The 19,030-nt window shown below is 41.5% G+C and overlaps 1 protein-coding gene across 1 annotated transcript in view; it reads right to left on the bottom strand.

Moving 5' to 3' along the window:
* DENND3 (DENN domain containing 3) overlaps positions 1 to 17,133 on the bottom strand; it is a 33,464-nt gene extending 16,331 nt beyond the window's left edge. The window contains exons 1-9 of the mRNA XM_068672737.1: positions 16,947 to 17,133; positions 12,305 to 12,581; positions 11,419 to 11,534; positions 10,787 to 10,926; positions 5,095 to 5,206; positions 4,119 to 4,238; positions 2,918 to 3,136; positions 2,216 to 2,337; positions 1,574 to 1,729 (exon numbers count right to left, since the gene is read on the bottom strand). Coding sequence (XP_068528838.1) covers positions 1,574 to 1,729; positions 2,216 to 2,337; positions 2,918 to 3,136; positions 4,119 to 4,238; positions 5,095 to 5,206; positions 10,787 to 10,926; positions 11,419 to 11,534; positions 12,305 to 12,581; positions 16,947 to 17,030 — 1,346 coding nt within the window. The 5' untranslated portion in view covers positions 17,031 to 17,133. The remainder of the gene's footprint in view (positions 1 to 1,573; positions 1,730 to 2,215; positions 2,338 to 2,917; positions 3,137 to 4,118; positions 4,239 to 5,094; positions 5,207 to 10,786; positions 10,927 to 11,418; positions 11,535 to 12,304; positions 12,582 to 16,946) is intronic.
* Between the last annotated feature and the right edge of the window lie 1,897 nt (positions 17,134 to 19,030).

Here is a 19,030-nt window from a genome sequence, read left to right as displayed (position 1 = left end):
ATGCAATTTTTAGCATATGCATGGTCCCAGCAGGCAACAGAGGCTCTGTGCTATCTCTGAAAAACCAGACATCAGTTCTAACTTCTGTGTCCTAAAAACGAGAGAGAACAAGCTGTCTCAGGAGCAGCATGTGTGAGTTTTTCAGGAAAAAAAATGCTGTTCACTGAACTCAAGCCCACGGTTAAGTTATTTAAGCTAGATACATGCAAGTGGCTAAAATCAGGGCTCCTAATAAAAGGTTAGGATAATAAAATTCTATCTTATTTCATCTATTCATGCTGGATGTTAAGAAAAAACAAACAAACAAACAAAAAAAAAGCAACAACTCATAAATGAAGACAATAACTTGGTGAGCTAAAATCCAATGTAAGCACAACTGGGGAATCTTATATCCATGCAGAGACCTGACAAAAGGCCACTCCATTGCTCGTCTTTCATGCATGTGTTCAGAAAAACGGTAGTTAGTACAAGTATATAGTTCTATATTATTTATCATGGCTTGCTTTGAACATGGAACCTCATGCACACAGAAATACTACAGTGTTTCACTGGAGAGAGCAGCAAGTGGCAGCACAATTGCATCAGAGATTTACTTTCCTTCATTCCTGGACGGTGGTAGATAGAGCATTAGAAGATAGAAGAAACAATGCTGAAAAAAAAAAAAAAAAGAACAGAGAAAGTTTGAAGGCAAGGAGAAAGAAAGCAAGAAAAGAATCAAACAATCAAAAGGTTATTATCATCTCTTAATTACCAAAGCATCTGTTCATTTTTTTTTTTGTATACAGGCATTTAGTGAGTTAGAGAGTTCAAGCTGTTCAGGCAGGAAAAGGCATTTCTTGTTCATCTTTATCTGGAATATATTGCTGCCAAACACTGAAATCCACCAAATCCCACAGCGGCAGTACATCAGGCTTTAAATGGATTTTGTTTTCCAGATCCAGCTGTGCTCTCTGGGGTCTGTTGATTTGTCCACATCCAGGAGCTACTGTCCTTGCAGAGGGCCCAGCCACTTGTGTGACTGTTCTCTACAGTGACCCAACAAAAGCAAGCAGTTAACACAGCCCTGGCAATTGGGCTATATAAATTAACCCAGCACCTCCTGACAGGAAGTGTTAGGAGCAGGTAGGTGAGCAGCTGACCCACAGAGAGCTCCACCCCCAACAAGAGGGGGGTGGTAAATGGCTGGGGATTTTCCCCTCTTCTTCTAGAGAAGAGGGCTGCACTTCTCTTCCTGGAATCCTCTCAAAAGAGACACGCAAGTCCACAATTAGAACAGCTTTACCTAAGATGTCCTAAAAACGTATATCACCAAATCACTGGGGTTGAAAAGGACCTCTAGAGGGCATCTGGTCCAACCCCTGCTCAAGCAGGGCCACCTACAGCAGGTACTAGATGTATCCAAATACATTAATGATGGATATTCCAGCAGGTTGGCAGGACCTCTTTCTCATTCCCTCACAAAACCTACAAGATTTATGGAATGTCTATGAAACAGGATAAAATAAGAATATTTTCAGTGACATCTTAACCAGTGTCATACACTCTTATGATAAAGAATTCTATACCCGCTCACCTGAAGATATTAACAATTAACTGCAAAGTCATTTGCTGAACTTCTGTATTCAGCTTCTGCTGCCAAGCCCTTCTGCGCATTTGGAGTTCACCAAGATCTGTGCTGGCACGGAGATGGCACAGCTCTAGGTCATAATGCAGCTGAAGACCCTCCACTCTACACGGAAAAGAAAAATAAATGTCAAGTTACATCCTAACACCAATGTTTTCTTCTTACCTGTTAAAGAAAAAGTCATTTAGCTCTCACAATTTTTTTTTTTTTTTTTTTTTTTTTTTTTTTTTACAAAGTGCAAAACTGATCTACAAACACTGACAAGCGAACAAGATTCCTGGAAGTCCTATTAGCGCACGTACATCACAGTGCACTCAGTTTTCTGTATAAAGAACAGTAAAGTTCAAAGAATAATATCTGAAATCAAAAATAAACAGTTGTTCTAGGTGTTGCAGCATAACATGGCTATGATTACAAATGCTTAAAAGTTAGTTGTATATTAATTAATTGAAAACTTCAATTTTCCTTCATCAAATGGCATTTTATATGAAAAATATGAATTAATAATAAATAACACACAATAAAAACATTAAAAAGAGAGCCCAACATGATTTATGCACTACAATAAACACAGTTTCAGTATCTTTTTACCTCTTTATGAAAGTTTCTGCGGCTTGTGCTGGAACATCTGGAATTTCAGGTTCCTCTTCATCCATTTTTGAACATGCAATATTCCCGTTATCAATATTAATTAGAATTAAATCTTCAGTTTCCTTTTTAACAGAAGAAAACAGAAAGACTGACAATGTACATGTATTTCTCTTTCTCCTTAATACACAAGAGTACTACCACCTACTAAAAGAGTGTTTCAAAAATAAGGACAAAAATAAACCTTCAGAATAACTGACAAATTACATTCTTTATATTGCTGTTTTTCTTCTAATTAAGTAGTTCCATGATAGAGACCAGCAGCTCCATTAGAGTATTTTCAAGTGCATGCTGACCTCTTAACCCAGCTGCCTGGAAAAGGAATCTAAGTCATCCCACGCAACTCTTTAAGCAAAGACCTGAAGGGAAACTACTCATACACAAACAACATGTAGATGGAAATTTTCCCCAGATGAAAAAGAAACTCCCAGAAGCCATGAGAAAAAGCCATGAGAAAAGAAAATAAGGGTAAAGGATATAACAAGCAGCTTATCCCAATAAGCCAATGGTCACACTAACGTGGCTCTATTACTTTTAGTTTCTTCACTTCTCACACACCTAAATAACAAAACCAGGTTTCTAGGTGAATCTGAAAAAAGAGAGAAAACACACACATGGAACTGAACAGCAAGAATGGGAACATACCGTGCTAACTTCTTCAAAGTGATCGATATGACACCCCATCAGAAAAGATGTTGGGGCCATTACGAAATCCAGCATGTGACGAGACAGAATAGGCACAAAAGTGTGCTGCCACTGAAGAGGATGAAGGTACAACATAAAGCACTCAGCCACGAGCGTCAGCAAGGCCCAGTCAGAAGAGAAGAAAACAATTCTCTGCTCAGTCAAAATGCAGGTCAAGATCTGAAAAAAACAACGTGTTTACAAGGAGTTACACCTAGAACATACAGCATATACACAAATATGCCATCTGCTTGCAAAACAGTCTCACAAGTTCTGTTTTCTAAGAGATAACTTACATACTATTAAAATTGAAATAACATCCATTTATGGGCTCTTAGAAAACTAAGAGATGCACCAGTTGCAGAGGACCATTATGGAGGATTTTTGATAGCTCCATTCATAAAATGCAGAAGTGGGTGGAAAAATGGGCACATCAACAAATTAAAAATAAAATAATTAAAAAAAAAGCCAATACCACCTCCCTTCTCAGGACTGAGGAGGTTTACAAACATGGATAGAAGTCTCCAACCAGAGCTTTTTAGAGGAAGTGCCACAGTACTGCTAAAGATCTTGAACAACCTAATCGAAATTTGAAGTCAGATCTTACATTTAAGCAGAGTCAGATCAAGTAACCTACAAAGACACTCCAAATCAAAATTACTGGACAATTCTATGAAACCCTGAAAAAAACTCTTTGCAAATAGCTTCTTGTATTTTCTTGTCTTTCTATACCATTTAGATTCTCTTTACAGGAATGCCAACTGTCACTAATCCATCCTACAGGTCCCTTTTTTACACATGAAAAGCGCTCTTATGAACCTTCTGAAAATGCATTTTATGAGAAATCAAAATAAAATCTGTCAGCTTGGGCATTTATATTTAAAAATGTGTGCTTAAGAAATTTAAAACCTGTTGCTAAACTGCAGGAAAAATAAATCCAATATGCCTTAAGCTGGTCTTTAAGTAAGGAAATATCTTAAGAAGTATGGCTTATTATGTTATATTTTCAACATGCAGAACTAAGGCTATTCTGAATTCCTGGGTTTATGATGCTTTTTGTTAACTAAAACATCTTGTTTTGTTTTGTTTCTTTGGTTGTTTTAAATACAAATTACCAGTACTATCAATCCCAAATACAATTTAAAGTGTTGATGAGCTTTACCTGAAGCACCTGCTTTGGCTTGAAACACAGCAACGGAAGGTGAAGATCCAAGTCAATAACTGGACTGTCCGGGTCCTCCCGTGAAGGAATTATTATTTGAAGTGGTTTCATATTAAATACCTGTTACAACAGATGTTTTTTTGTTTATTTCTTAATAAAAGCGTTCCCACAATGCATTCATCCCACAATTTTAGTTCCAGCTACAAAGCATCAAGATGAACTAACAGCAGAAAGACAGGTATTTGAGCATTGGAATAGAAACAGAGGGAAATAGCAAAAGATAAAAGCTCTAGTTTGAAAGACTGACAAGGACTTTGTTTCCTTTTATTATCATAGGCTACTTGGCCAATAAAACTTTAAAAGATAATACTTTTAAGACTTCTAAAACCTTCTTTGTTATAAATATATTATAATGTAATTTATATCTGTAGGTACAACTGGAAAACTCGAAGTCTTGATAAAATTCATTTAGGAAACAGAAAAGTTATAAATGTTATGTGAAGAAGACAAAACAAGCCAAACCAAATGGATTATTTCAGTGTTTCAAATATTCCACTTCAAATATCAGGGGGACAAATGCTGGATTATCTCGGCACTCGGTAGTTGGTTTAGCTAATCACTCAATGTTCCACCTATGCTCTTTTTTCCCTCTTCTCCAAACCCCTTATCCAAGGTTCAAGGAATTCAGCTAAGGAGAAGCACATGGCTGAAGCACTGCTTCCCTGGAAGTCATTTCAGGTAGATGAAAGATAACAAGGTGCCCAAAATCAGATACAAGACAGGGAACTCCCACACTTTGGTCAAGTGACACAGTTGAGAGGGAAATTTTGTTTCCCTTTTGACATCAGTTATGTATCGGCAGGCAAAATCTCTGATCTGACAGGGAAGATATTTCTCTAATTTATACGAAGCAACATCCTAGAGCTTTATAGTGTTTCATATGAAGATAATTAGGAAATTCAGCAACGGTAATTACCAAATGCAGTGGTCCCGGTGGCGGGCTGGGTATTAAAAATAATTTTGCTGCAAATTCTTTTATGTGATCATCGACATCTAAATCCTTGAAAGGTCGCAGTTGCACCAGTAAGCTGAAATTAAATTATAGAGAAATATTTATAAATAATAACATATAAACATGAAAAAAGCTTTTCTGATGACAACCTAGAATTAAGAGGTATTACTAGGAGCAATGAAGCTATTATACCAGATAATTTGTTTCTAATTTATTGGATACTTTTATGGCTCCATTTAATTTTAATGATGCTGCTGTGTCAGAAGCAGACCAGTGTTTTGTTTTGGTTGGTTGATTTATTTTACTTCCTTGCATAAAATAATGCTCCATATATATGAGAGGATGCAGCTGGCACACTTCATCTAATGATGGCCAAAGAAATCTAGAGGTGAGATGCAGCTTGAGGAAGGAGCATACTCAGATTGCTTCAAGAACAACACAGTGCCATTATGTCCATCCCATCCCAAGCATCAGCTGTAAGATGGAAAACACTATCAAAAAAAGAGAAACTGTATATTAAAAAAAAGGCTAAACAGCAGAGGAATCTGAAACAAGAGCCATACATAGTGTAAGGCCTAGCCCTGCATGAACACCGCTGTTTGTTATCGTTCTTACCCCCATAAGGACAAATGTAAAGTGCAAACTTGTCCAATATTGCTACTCTGGATCTGCATTACCTCAGCTGTTTCAAGGCCACGCAGATCATGCGGTTTGCATTATATGTCAGCTCAAGTCACGTGCATTTAAACATACACAATATTAACATAGCAAACCAGGAAGTCTGACAGCATTCCTGAAACGTAACAATTCAGAAGCTACAAATCTGGAATTTAAGCCTAATCTGTATGTGCAGAAATTAGGAACTTCGTATGGTTAATATTCTCCTTTGCAGTTTTATTCTGCTTTGTATCTTCTTTGGACTCTTGCAGGAAACTTGTAGCTGGGAAAAGAAGCAGTCTACAAAGCAACTGAGTAGCTTGAGAGATATATCAGAAGTCAGGTTTCCACATTTGTGTACAGAATGTAGATTCCTGAATAAAGACATTCTGTTCTGTGTCACCAAGCTTTATAGCATGTTAGCAATAAAGAAGACATTTAGGTTTACTAAATTCACCTTTGGAAGCTGCCTTGGGCTGAGTACTAGGCTGCAACATGCTTCCTGCAGAGTCCATCATCTACCAAGAGGTGTGGAGGTAGCAGGGGGACAGGAATTTAGAAATTCTCAAAGCAATCTACTTTAAACATGCTGCCGCACTCAGACCACATCTAAGGTACTACTAACAGCAGAGGCAGACCCAAGAGGTTTTTGTTTGTTGCTTTATTATTATTAGAGACTATAAAGCACGTGGCAACACATCCAGTAAGTGTTACAACAGAAACCACCTGACCCTGATGCTGCAAAGGAGCAGATGTACAAAAGGGTCTGTGAGAGCCTCCTGATCAGCACGCTGCACCCATCAGTGTAACAGCAGCTGACAGCTCTGCTCCACAAACGCCTGCTGAAATAAATGAGGTAATCTCTGAGACATTAGAGAGGGAGCTAAGGAGTTTACACACCTTCCATTACCTCTGCTAACTGCCCTCAAACAGATTTTTTCAGGAAGCGAGACCACGGAGAGTAGGTGCTTTGTACTGCCTCGGTGCTGGGAGCTATTTGCACTTTTCCCAAGGCAGTTGAAGAAACTCTTATACAGGTTGGAAGATTTCTTGTTTGAACGGAGCCTGTTCATCCATACAAGATGAGAGCTCGTCCAGGGGGAGATCAGTGCCAGGGATATTTCACTTTGTGAACGAAAGATCATCATCACTATGATGAAGGTTTGGAAGTTCACCTTGCAGTTCAAAGCACCTACACAGATCTAACTTTGGACGTTGCGTTCTCATCTTTAGTTTGAGCCTCGTTTCCAGTTGTTATTTTTACTGTATTTTAGTGTTTGATAAAGATTAGGAGCCCGAGTTTTATCTGGAAATGCTTATGATGATAAAATACCTCTGAGGAATCTTCTAAATGAAAACAAATAACCACCCCACCTATGCACTGCAGGGCCTGCAAACAATGAGCTCTGCAGAGCAGAGCTTTCTATTTTTTATATTTCCCCAGAAATCTCTTGCTGGGACGGGATCCTAAATGGAAACAGAACCTACTTCAGCATCAGCCTTTTATTAGCAATAACAAAGAGGATTTTTCCCACGAGTAATTACAGGAAAGAGCTACACACTAGAAATAGGTGCTTTAAGGTCCACCAGCAAGATTTTTCAAATCCCCAGGCTGGCGGAATGCTAAATCAGCCAAAGCACCCAGAAGAGTTGTAGATGAACATAACTGCCTTTCTGCTTTACAGGCAAACAGCGACGCAATTTTGTAACATTACAAAAAGCTGAAACAACCCGAGCTGCACAGGGAACTATGCTCCAAACAGATCACTGAGGTCTTGTTTGCTCTAATTGCTTGTATTCCTTTCAGAACAGCCATGCATCCCTGCAGCGAACTGTTTGATGCCCTATGAGGAAAAATAAATAAGTCTGTAACACAATCAAAACCAAAAAAATGTTACCTCTCCACTTCTTCCTCTCCTTCCTCTCAACTCCACCCTGGCACAGCATGCTACCTTTTTATAAAAAAAACAAAACACCCCAAAGGGTAGACATTCTGATCTTATCTGTCCAATGGAGTCAAGGAAAGCACGTGGTGATCACGAGCTTTGAAACAAATATAAAAATCCCGAAGAACATATGGAAACATCATCAGTTGAGTTTCCAGTTCGGCAGGAAAAGCCAGCACTGAACAGAGTTTTGCCACTTGCGTTTCCCCACTCTTTCCAGCTGCACACACACACATGAGGATCTTACAGCCAGATGCAGCAGCGATACAGGAGGAGAGCTGTGCCACTAAATTCCCCCACTATACGACCAGGACAACTTGCAGTTCTACTACCCTAGAGAACTGCCATGTAATTATTGACATATCTACAAGTCAATTAAAGCTTAGATGGCAGGTTAAAGACAAATTTGAACTGCCCTTAGAAACCAGTGCAGTTTAAAGGAAGAAGCCATCTATAGTTACCTTGGAGGCTAATGCTTTAAGTGAGTGCAAAAAACGTGTTATGGGTGATCAAGGCGGAAATATTTAATTATAATGTTTAAAATACCCAGCCAGAGGCAGAAGGTTGCATTTCTAAAGAGATGACTCTACCTGCTAGTTCCTTTCCACACGTGTAAGGCTCCACCTGCAAGCTGGTTCCTGTCTGCTCTGAATCTAGAAACATTTCTGTAGCCTCTGGATTTTTCCATGGCTTTCCTGAACATTTTCCCACTTCTCCCTTAGTGGACTATTTAAAAATGCTTTCACAAACTGACTGCTTCATCCAGCTCGGAAGCATCTCCCTTAGAGAAGAAATGACTCATGAACATACCATATAAACCTCCGCTGAGTACTGTAACTGCAAAACTGAACCTACACTATTTCCCAGCCTGTGGATAGCTGAGTTCAGGGAATAAAAGAAGAAGCACAAAGCTGGACTGGGTTTATGTGGCAAGGTTTTGGTAGCAGGGAGCTGCAGGGCTGGCTTCTGTCTGGGGGGAGTTGCTGCCCATGGGGAAACCGGGCTGGAGCTGTTTGCTCCTGGGGGATGGACCCCGTGGGACGGAGCTGTGTGGGAGCAGTTCCTGAAGAGCTGCTGCCTGTGGGCTGCCCCCACAGTCTCAGTTTGGGAAGGACCCCACAGGGAGCAGGGGCAGAAAGGGACCTGGAAGGAGAGGCAGAGGAAAAATGCTATAGACTGACCAAAGCCCCCACTCCCCATTCCCCTGGGCCCCTCAGGGCGTTGAGGGAGAAAAGGGTGGATCAGGAGAAGGTGTTTTTAGTTTGCTTGTGGTTTCTCACTGCTCGAGCTTGTTAGTCATAGGCAATAAATGTCATTCATCTCCCTACGCTGAGTCTGTTCAGGCTGTCACAATAGTCGGTGAGTGATCTCCCTGTCCTTATCTCAACCCTTGATCCCTTCCCATCCTATTTTCTCCCCCTTTCCCTTTGAGGAAGGGGAGTGAGAGAGCAGCTGTGGTGGAGCTCAGCTGCCCAGCTGGCTAAAACCACCACAGAAGCGTATTATAAAAGCCTGATAGATTGCAAAGCATCACAGCTCAGGTACACAGTTGTAACAGTCACACAGATTAGTATTTATTTGAGGTTTGGGACTATAAAAAGCAAATGAATCACCTCCTGCAGTACCAACGGCTGATGCAACTGACTAAAATGGAAGGACTGGAAAAAGTGATCTGGGCAGGAAAGGAGAAAGTGAAACAAAACATTTCCTTTTTAATTTACTGATCGTCTGGATTTTGCAGTAGCCTGTGAATACCTAGTTTTTACCACATCGATGTCCCTCGTCCACACTTAACCCCTCCATTAATGCTCTGAAAGTGACAGGACAGAGCTAGCATGAAAAACAGCAGTGGGTGTTTTCTCCTTAAGGGCAGCCAAGAGTTACTCGCTTCTGGTATCAAAGGTTTTTGGAGGAAACATCTGAATTACCAGGGAGGAAGGAAGGAACTGCTTCGTTCTTCCAGGGCTCTCCTATCTAAACCAGGGAAAGCCAGCCCTTACTACATCCAAGCCCACAGGGGAAACGACCAAGGTACAGAGTGCAGTTGGGAGGCAGTGATGCACCCACCGCACCCACAAAACACACTGCTGTCTGCTCAGAACACCAACAGCGGGCAGAAAAAGATTGGCAGACTCAAGCTGTGACCTAAAACCCTAGTATTTCTCAGCTTACATATAAGAATATCACCTGCTGAAGCAAATCCCTGCAAAAAGATGACACGTGACGTCAAATTTGTCTCTACAAAGCTTGACTGAAATTTCCTGAAAAGAATCTCCTACCTCTGCAAGTAAGATTAGCCAGGAATGTCCACCATGCAGTGCCAGGCTCCCTCATGCAAGGAGCTTTTAAGCCACTTTAGAAAAGGATACAGATTTTAACAGTTTAACAACAAAGCAACATACAAAGGTTATGACCTCAAAATAAGTTACAAAAGAAGACTGACTTATGTTCATTTCTCTTTTAACTCATTGGTACTGCTGAGTTTGAGTGTTTCTGACCCATGAAGTACTCTAACACTACAATTTTCTCTGCTAGTTCTACAACAGCCAGGTAGCCACCAAACTCCCTCAATTAACTTGGATTTCGTTAAAATGTCATTAACTGCTTATCCATACACATATTCACGTTCTTATGGCATTTGTGTGGTGCATAATAAAGAGGTCTTTGGCTTTTGAAGTGATTTTCACCAGTGTGCCAGAACTGAACTCATCCTTCTTCCAGTGGAAAGAAAAACAAAACCCAACCAAACAAAAAAAATTGCCACAAAGTCTGAGGCATCTGTTTCCTGCAAATTGTTATTCTTCTAGGCATAGCAAGAATATCAAAGAATAGAAAGACGTCATCACATCTAAACATTACATTCTTTGATATTTAGAATTTGCGTTTTCCTGCTGCCCAGGTAACATTCACTTCACATTTCTTCTCTTCCACTCCCTCCCATCTGATAGCATCTTAACTTAAAACTGTTTTAGCATTCTGCATGTTGTAGGAACTGATGTATGAAAACCTGCGCAGTTACTTCCAGTAAAAACACAGAGGATAGCAAGCCTTACCATGAGAGGCAATCCTTGAGGGCATTGAAATATGGGTATCTGGATATAACACAAATAGCGAGCGGTACGAAACACTCCGACTTCTTCTCGGTCCGCGCAGATTCCCAGGGGGGCTGCCCGTTTGAGGAAATACAGCCACCCTACAAGGAAACTACAGATTAATGTGTTTATGTTAATCAGGAATTTGCGGCTGGTATTTTCTTGAGAGCCCAAGAGATATGATACCCAATTCCCTCTGCATTTTCAGGGGATTTGGATGCCTATCTCCCTTGAGCTCTTCAGAAAAATTTCAGCCTACATGACTAAACACACATATCAAAAAGAATTTTAGCACAGCAGATATTTAGAAAGAACAGAGGGCACAGCCTTCACAAAAAACGTGCCCAAGGGACAAGTTTGCTCTTAAATATTCAGTCAAACTCCTGAAAAACCTGTTATGGGTTTTAATCAGAGTACACTAGAACAGCAATGCATTAAATTACAATGGCATTATAAAGTACGATTTGTTCTATGCTTCTGCTAGGAAAAAATATGTTAACTAATTGCAGAAATTAAACCCAGCATTATTTTCCAAGCATTTTATTTTATATCTTTTAATATGTTTCAATAATGGCATGAGTTAAATAACATACTTGCATAGGCTGGTAGTACTGTGCAACAACACCATATGTTCTGTTACCACAGACATCTGTGAAGACCAGGAAATGAATCTGGTCCTCTTTTGATTCAGAAGTTACATAAAGTCCTCCTGCAATGAAGACAGAAGTTTTTTTTTTTTTAAAGACTATATATATATATATGTAGTTAAAATATATAATGATATATATATATATATATACACAGTGACAACTGCTTGAAAAGTGATTATTCATACCAAATACTGCACATTTCTACTTAATTTCAGGAGAAATGTGTCATCTGAAGGGATTAAAATGCACATATACAATCCAATCAATCTAAGGTTTCTTACAAAGGTTGCAAGCCACACATTACTGAAGAAGCCAGAAATATTCCACAATTATTTTGCATTTTAAATGGAACGTACAATAGATGAGTTTTGTTCACTCCCCCCTCAAGGTATTTGTAAGGTGTGCAGTACTAATATGCATGTTAAAATTGCTGCACTTAAGCCTGGAGGAAAGAGTCATTACTAACTTTATTGTATATGTTAAGAATACACTAATTAGGCTATCTTAATAGCAAATGCAAATTCCAAGAGTCGTTCAAAAAAAAGGGGGGAAAAAAGAAAAAGTGCACGGGTGCTCAACCATTTAAGCCAAGATTGTGAATCCGTTGTGGACGGGGATTTTCTGCTTCCCTCCCCTGCACCTGCTGCAGCTTCTTGTGCTAACGGGTCTGTCCCACCCAGTTCAGCCCTACTCTCATCACCGACCTGCTGACAAGTAGACACGGTTTTTGTACTGTGGAATTCACTAAGAGAGTAAAGATGATTGTATTATGGGTCATGAAAAACGTTATTAAAACAGTTCTCACTTAGAAGTGAGAGCCCTACAGTACCTGGGAAGCACAGCTGTGGCAAACCAATAAGATCAATGTCCTTTGGAACTGTAATGTCCTCAGTGTCAGGCACTTTCTGCTCCCCGTTGACACTCTTGATGTTTTCAAACTTGGGTTTCTCCTTCTTCTTTCGGAAAGACCGCCGTTTACTTCTGTTCAAGTTATTAGCACTTGTATTAGCCGTGTGAATGTCATCTCTGCTGATGAATGGAGGTACGAATACAGAAAGAACTTCTGGATCAAGGGAAGGAAGATTTTTGGTTCTTCTTTGAGTGTCCTATAAAAAACAACAACAATAATGCATTAAGTTGATACTCATCCTGCTAGGTTTTTGAATCATATTAACCCTGTTTTCTCCCTGCTCCTAAAATTGTGGGTTTAGAATACATTTTTTTCTCTTCCTAAATAATTCATTTTTCCTTCTGATTTCCCACTTTAAATAAATCAATGCAAGGGGAATACTCTGGTCATTTTCAATCTGTAAAGAATCATTCTTCATCTTTCAAAAACATTCCTTATCAGTAATCCCTTTCACATAAGAAAACTAACAAATATCAAATAAGCTATTTCCTCCTTCCAAGCATTAGGATTAAACATAGGCTCTCTATAAAGTAGCAAAACAAACCAGGCAACAAATACATGAAAACAAACAAACCAAAGGAAGCAGAGCTGAACTCCCTGGGTAAGTCTTTGTTCAGTTTCAGGGAAAGTTAGGTTTTGACTCAGAATAACATCTACAGGAGAAGGAGGGGGGCCCTTTCACAAAACAACTTCTTGGATTCTTGACCACGTACCTGACATGAGTAGCTGCAATTTGAACTACTTCGCTGTCATTTTAATTCTTTTGGCAAGGCAAAAGCAGCAAGTGAGAACTTTGTTTAACCAACGGATATTTGGAAACAGGAAAGGCAAGCCTCAGTGTGGCTGACAAGCCTTTCCGTGTGCATTTTTTGCCAACCTTAAAGACAGACAAAGCATGCATACAGCTTCTTTTACCCTAAGACACAATGCAACTGGCACTTATATTTTAAATAATCATTGAATAGCAGTGCTGGCCTCATCATTTGCCCCACTTTTCCAGGTAGCTGTAATATACGAAGCTCTGTTTGTTCATTGAAGCCCAACCTCCTCTGTCAAAGTTTTGCAACAGAAAGTCTCTGCGTACACATTCCAGCAGATGAGCCCACCAGCGGTCTTCTTTACTTGTGAGGCATCACAGGAAAAATGAGAAGGAATACTTAACCTTCATGATATATTAGTTACTGGATCGTTAAGATCCACCATATTCTGTAATAGCATACTTGAAAGAAAATACATAAAAATAAGTGAGAAACCCAACATGATCCCTCTCAAAAAAAAATAAATAAATAAAATAAAAATAATAAAAATAAAACACAAACAGAAAAAAAAAAAAACACTGCTAAACACTGCAGAAGGAAGTTGAGAATTAAGGCTTAGCCCTGAGGCTGTTGCACTAGGGAAACACGGACCCACTCCAACAGCAGCAATCTCAACTTGGCAGCTTTGCCCCGCAGAGCTTTTGATAGGAGGCTGCTGTGACAAGGCAATCCCTGACTGCCTCTGAAGGCATCTCTGTGCTACAGAGTGCTGGATGGCAGCCAGCGATTCCACGGCCCCTCAGCTAAACAGCTTCTAACGTGGCAGGGCCTTGATGGCTGGGACTACAAGAGAGGCATGAGACACCAATTTGATTTTTTTCCCACAGAACAGCCTCGTCAGCGCTGTTGCTGGCTCAGTGACCCAGTTGTCAGCAGTCAGATCAGCTCTTATTAAGATCTAAAGCCCAAGTCATGTTTTCTTAACCTCTCAGATCAGAGAACGAAGAGGCAGCAACCCAACAACATCCACTTGTGTCTACTACTCTTTGAGCATTTCTTATTCTCTGCTTCTCCTGCCACTTCTCTGTTTTCTCTGACTGTTGCTTTTCACTACCGAGTGTCCTTGCAGCATACCTAGCCTCTAGTGCCTTTTCTCTCCATTAATTCTGCAAGATTCCTAAGTCAGAGACTTTATTCCATTGCTATTTACACCGATTATGCTCCTGTGATAACAGTGCCACATGCAACACAGATAAAAGAGACTTCTTTAAAAACAAAAACAAAACAAAACAATGACCACACTGCTTTTGACAAAAACAAGAAGTAGAGTATTGAAACCACAGAACGGAGCATCCTCTCAGCCGTGTGATCTCGACTATTTGGTGTCTCCTCGATGGCATTCTCCTCTTCCCATCGCTGAAGAAGTTAATTCCACCTCAAGTGTCACCAAAGAATTGGCTTCTTTAAGGAAGAACCGGGCAGGGAAAGGTATGAAGCCTTCCCCTAGAGGAAGGGACCTCTGGAGGTGACAGCAATGATAACTTTGAAGTTAAATCAAGTCGCTCTGGGTCTCATCCAGCTGTTTCAGAAATCCATTGAGAAGCAGATTCTCCCAACTTGTGCTGCAGCCCTCAAATAACTCAAACCACTTCTTCTGGTAGCCCTCCTGCTGGTCAGCAGCTGTCCAGGTACCCAAAGGTGGGCCAGTATTTCAGGTGTGACCTCGAGAGCACTGAGCTACAATAATAACAATAATCACCACTTACCTTCACCTATCAGCTATGGTCTTGATAACACAGGTCATTACCTGGCAGCTTTCACTGCCACAAGCTCACACTGCTGACTAATATTCAACGTGCTCACACCAGGCTGCTTCTGCACAACGTGACACCTCACTTCCAAGAGGTCGTTACAGAAAATGTCCAAAAAAAACCTGGTTTGGTGGTGATGTCTGCTTTGGGATGGCCAGAAAGCACAACGCAGCCATTAAAGAGCAGCATCTGTAATACTTATGGTGGTGGATAGATCAAAAACCCAGCAACGATGGAGCCAGTGGAAGATCCCAGACGTCTCACAGACTGCATGTCACACTCATCACTTCAAAACTCAGCTTTATATCTGGAAATCTTAGAGCAAAAATTATCTTGACAATAAGGACAATTACTGGGCGACAGCCCAGAAACTTCTGTGCAAAATTGTCTCTTTGTTCCCGGAATCCCCACTGGCAACAGGTAAGTCTCTTAAAATTTCTCCTGTTTGGGGAGTGGTTTAAATCATCAAGCTCCCACTGACTTTATTACTCCACATTGCAATAAAGTTAATGCATAAACACAATTTCCAGACCAAGATTTGAATCACTGATAAAGTATTCCTACTGTTACATCTGCAAATATCACCAGTTTCCATCCACACTTTATTATTCCTGTCAGAAGTTCTCTTCTTTCTGCACTCACTGGAATTACACAAAACATATCCCAACATTTTCTCATGTCAATAGTGCTGTGGAAGGAAAAGGAAGCGGGATAAACCTACAAACTTTCCCCAAGATAACAATTACCCTGTGGTGTAACAGCTTGAAGAGATGTTACTGTAGTAACATCCACACCCATGGAGACTACTTTCCTTTCTGACATTGTGAGCAAAAAGAGGATTCAAACCATGTGATGCGATCAGAACAATGGAAAGGCTTCTTTTATTTTTTTAAGCCAGTTTCCTATTTATTGTTCCACATGTTTTTGGAAGCAATGAACTCACGCTGAGCATACAACAGTGGATGAAAGTGAAAAGGAAATCCATCCCTTCTGGGTCTGCTCCTGAAGCAGCTGCCAGAACAACACGTACACACCGATTTCAAAAGCCTGGTGGCAACATTTATGGCATAACTACTTCCCCAATTTGAATGTATACATGAATGAGATCCTGGAATTTGAACCTCTGCTTAGCCACTATCGCTGAAGAAGCTGACATCAGCAGAAACCGTCTCCTGAGTGAGTAAGCAACAATAATATTTTAACAAAGCCTTTTTTTTTTTTTATCTAAAGCTATGAGAGCGCACGGCCAAATCCAAGCTGAAGAAAGACAGAGGAGATCCGTGGGAGCAGGAGCTCGGCTTTCAGTGCATGCCTGCAGCATCACGGCTATTCCCACAGCCGGACAGCCTCGAGCAGAGCCATCAGCACGTACCAACAAAGCAAAATTAACCAGAGGACTTTAATTGTTAACTCACGTGCGCAGCGGCGGGTCCCGAGCACATTACAAATATTCGAGGCTGAGTCCAACCTATCAACTCCTGCTGTACCTGAATCAAACAGGTTGTAATTGGGAGCATTTAATGAGCCCAACCTTAACCTCAATACCAGGATTTTGACCTTTAGGTTGCCCTCAGGGTACCGGTTACCTGGCTTTATTCCCCTACTTTTAGCTTGTTTTCCACCAGAGGTGGGAAATGGGATGCTAACCTGTAAAGGATACACACTATTCAAGCATTTTACTTATATAGAGCTATTGGCATCCTCCACCAAAGCCCAGACCTTCAACAAAGTGTAAATACTTCACATTTTTTGCAGAATTCCCCCTGCTGCTGACGGTCTCCTGTCAACTTTTCGAGCGTTTCTGCCGCACCCGATGCCAGCACGCAGGCAACCCAGGTGCTTCGCCCGCCTCAACACTTGGGGAGAGAAGCCCAAGGAAGGCAGGGAGGAAAAAAAAAAATCTGGAGAAGAAGCTGCAGAGGTTGTCCCATGGAGGTTACCTCACGGAGGAGGCTGCCCGCCGCTCCCCCTCAGCCCCCCGACCCCCCTCACCTGCAGGAGCGCCCTCAGCTGCTCTTTGGGCACGCCGACAATCAGGCAGACTTCCAGCAGGCCCGAGGGCAGCGCGTCCTCCATGGCACGGCAGCACGGAGCGGCACGGGCCGGCAGGACGCGACGCTCCGCCGCCTTCCCTCAGCGCCGCCCGTCCCCTCCCCTCAGGCGGCCCCGGGGAGGTGCCGCTCCCTCAGGGGGGCACCGCGCCCTCCTCTCCCCTCAGGGAGTTCCGCTTTCTGATTGGCCGCCCTTCACGTCGCTCTGAGGATGCGACCAATCAGAGACGCGGAATTGAGTTAGGCGGGCTTTTCGGGGCGGGGCTTCGCCTCTTGTCACCGCCCGGGCTGAGGGGGAGTCTGGCTCGCCGCATGGCGGCAGCCGTTCGGCGCCCGTTGCGGCTCCTCCTCCGGGAAAGCTCCTGGGGAAGCCGCTCCCCGCCTCAGGGGGAGGCTCCTTGTTTTATCCCGAGAGAAAACAAGCCCTTTTTCTTTCTTTAACCCTGAGGTGCCTCACAGAGACGGGTGCAGTCAGCGGTGCCGCTCGCCTCATGTTTGCTCCAAGTGACTCAGCAGCAGTGCGTGGCTGCCATTAAATACACCATTAAATACGAGCCCCGTTTACATAACGTGTCACAGTTTCATAGTTTCGACGAGCCGTAACCGCAGAGCGGGTTGCGGGCTGTGGGGTGTTTTCGCCTCACAGCAGCAGGGCCCCGGCTTCGAGCTGCCCACACAAGCGAGGGGATGGCGAGGGGATGCCGTGGTTTCTTTTCCAGCTCTTTAATCTACGCAGATACTGAGTCACTTCGTACCTACTGCCTCAAATTGGCTTTCCCTGACCGAAATCTGCGTCCTCTGGGACTGGTGCGTAATTTTATCGGTGGCTGCATGAGGTACCTGCGACTGCGGCGAGCAGTTTCTTAGAAACCGAAAGTGTGAGAGGTAAATTCACCACAGCCACCAACCTCTTCGTGGTTTACTCACATGTTTTACACACACAAAAAGTCCTAGTAGAAGTGCCTTTTTGTGGAGATTTTATAAACTTTTTTTTTTTTTTTTTTTTTTTTTTTTTTACAGCCTCACGTGTTCTCAGATAACTTTTTGGGGGAAGTCACACGAAAGAAACTCATTATATACCACTGACTAAAAGAAGGAAATTCTTGAAAACCTAGAAGCTCAGGGATTATTTCTTCCAAGACTCACAGATTTGCATTAATCCCTTACAGCCTTAAAATTCAGTGTTAAAATCATCTTGTTTAGCTTGCATAGCCCAAGACGTGGAATCAGAGGGATTTCTGGATGCTTCTGACTGATGCATGAGTCCTGAAATAGGGTTTGATTGCAATCCCTGCCAGAAGTCATCTTACTTTCGGTTTCACTGTTCAGCTCGGCTTTTTGCCACTGGTTCATGTTAAGCTTTGTCTCCTGTTTGAACATCTTTGCTATAAAGAGATTTCTCCTTGCAGAGAAAATGTAGAGTTCAAGACAATTCTTGATCTCACTTTATTTTTAAGAAATCATACAATTTATGTATACTCATTAAAATTCTTCCCAGTCACATCTGTGCATCTTTTCTCAATCTCTTCACAGTTTCTGGATATTCTTAGGGTTATTACTTCCACAGTGACAGCCCTACATCTCACAGTCTTTATCCCATGTCTGTGACCTGCTGTTTGATCACATTAAAAGAAACATACAAATGAACAAAGGCTATTTAGCAATCTAGGTCACTCTACAGTTAATTACTCTGTATTATGATTAGTTTCAGATTTCTCTGCTCTCTGCAATGATAAATAGTGAATGATTCCTGTTAATAATTAGTCTAGCCCTCAAGAAGTTGTAAAAGCAGAACTACAAGATAAAAGGTAATAATGTGAATCTCTGATAAAATCTCAAAAACTTTGGAAACAAGAAAACAGGTATATGGGCTCACTGGTAAGAGACAGAATAATTGACACAGAGAAGAATCCCTCTGTGCTACAAGGGGATTCACATAGTTAAATCAACTCGTCCTAAGAAAAATTGACATCTGAGGAAGAAATATCCACTTTTATTACGTGTTCTATTTTTGCAAGGGTACAA

The sequence above is a fragment of the Anas acuta genome, chromosome 2 (assembly GCF_963932015.1).
Source record: "Anas acuta chromosome 2, bAnaAcu1.1, whole genome shotgun sequence".
NCBI classification, from domain to species: domain Eukaryota; kingdom Metazoa; phylum Chordata; class Aves; order Anseriformes; family Anatidae; genus Anas; species Anas acuta.
This window is presented reverse-complemented; position numbering and strand designations above follow the sequence as displayed.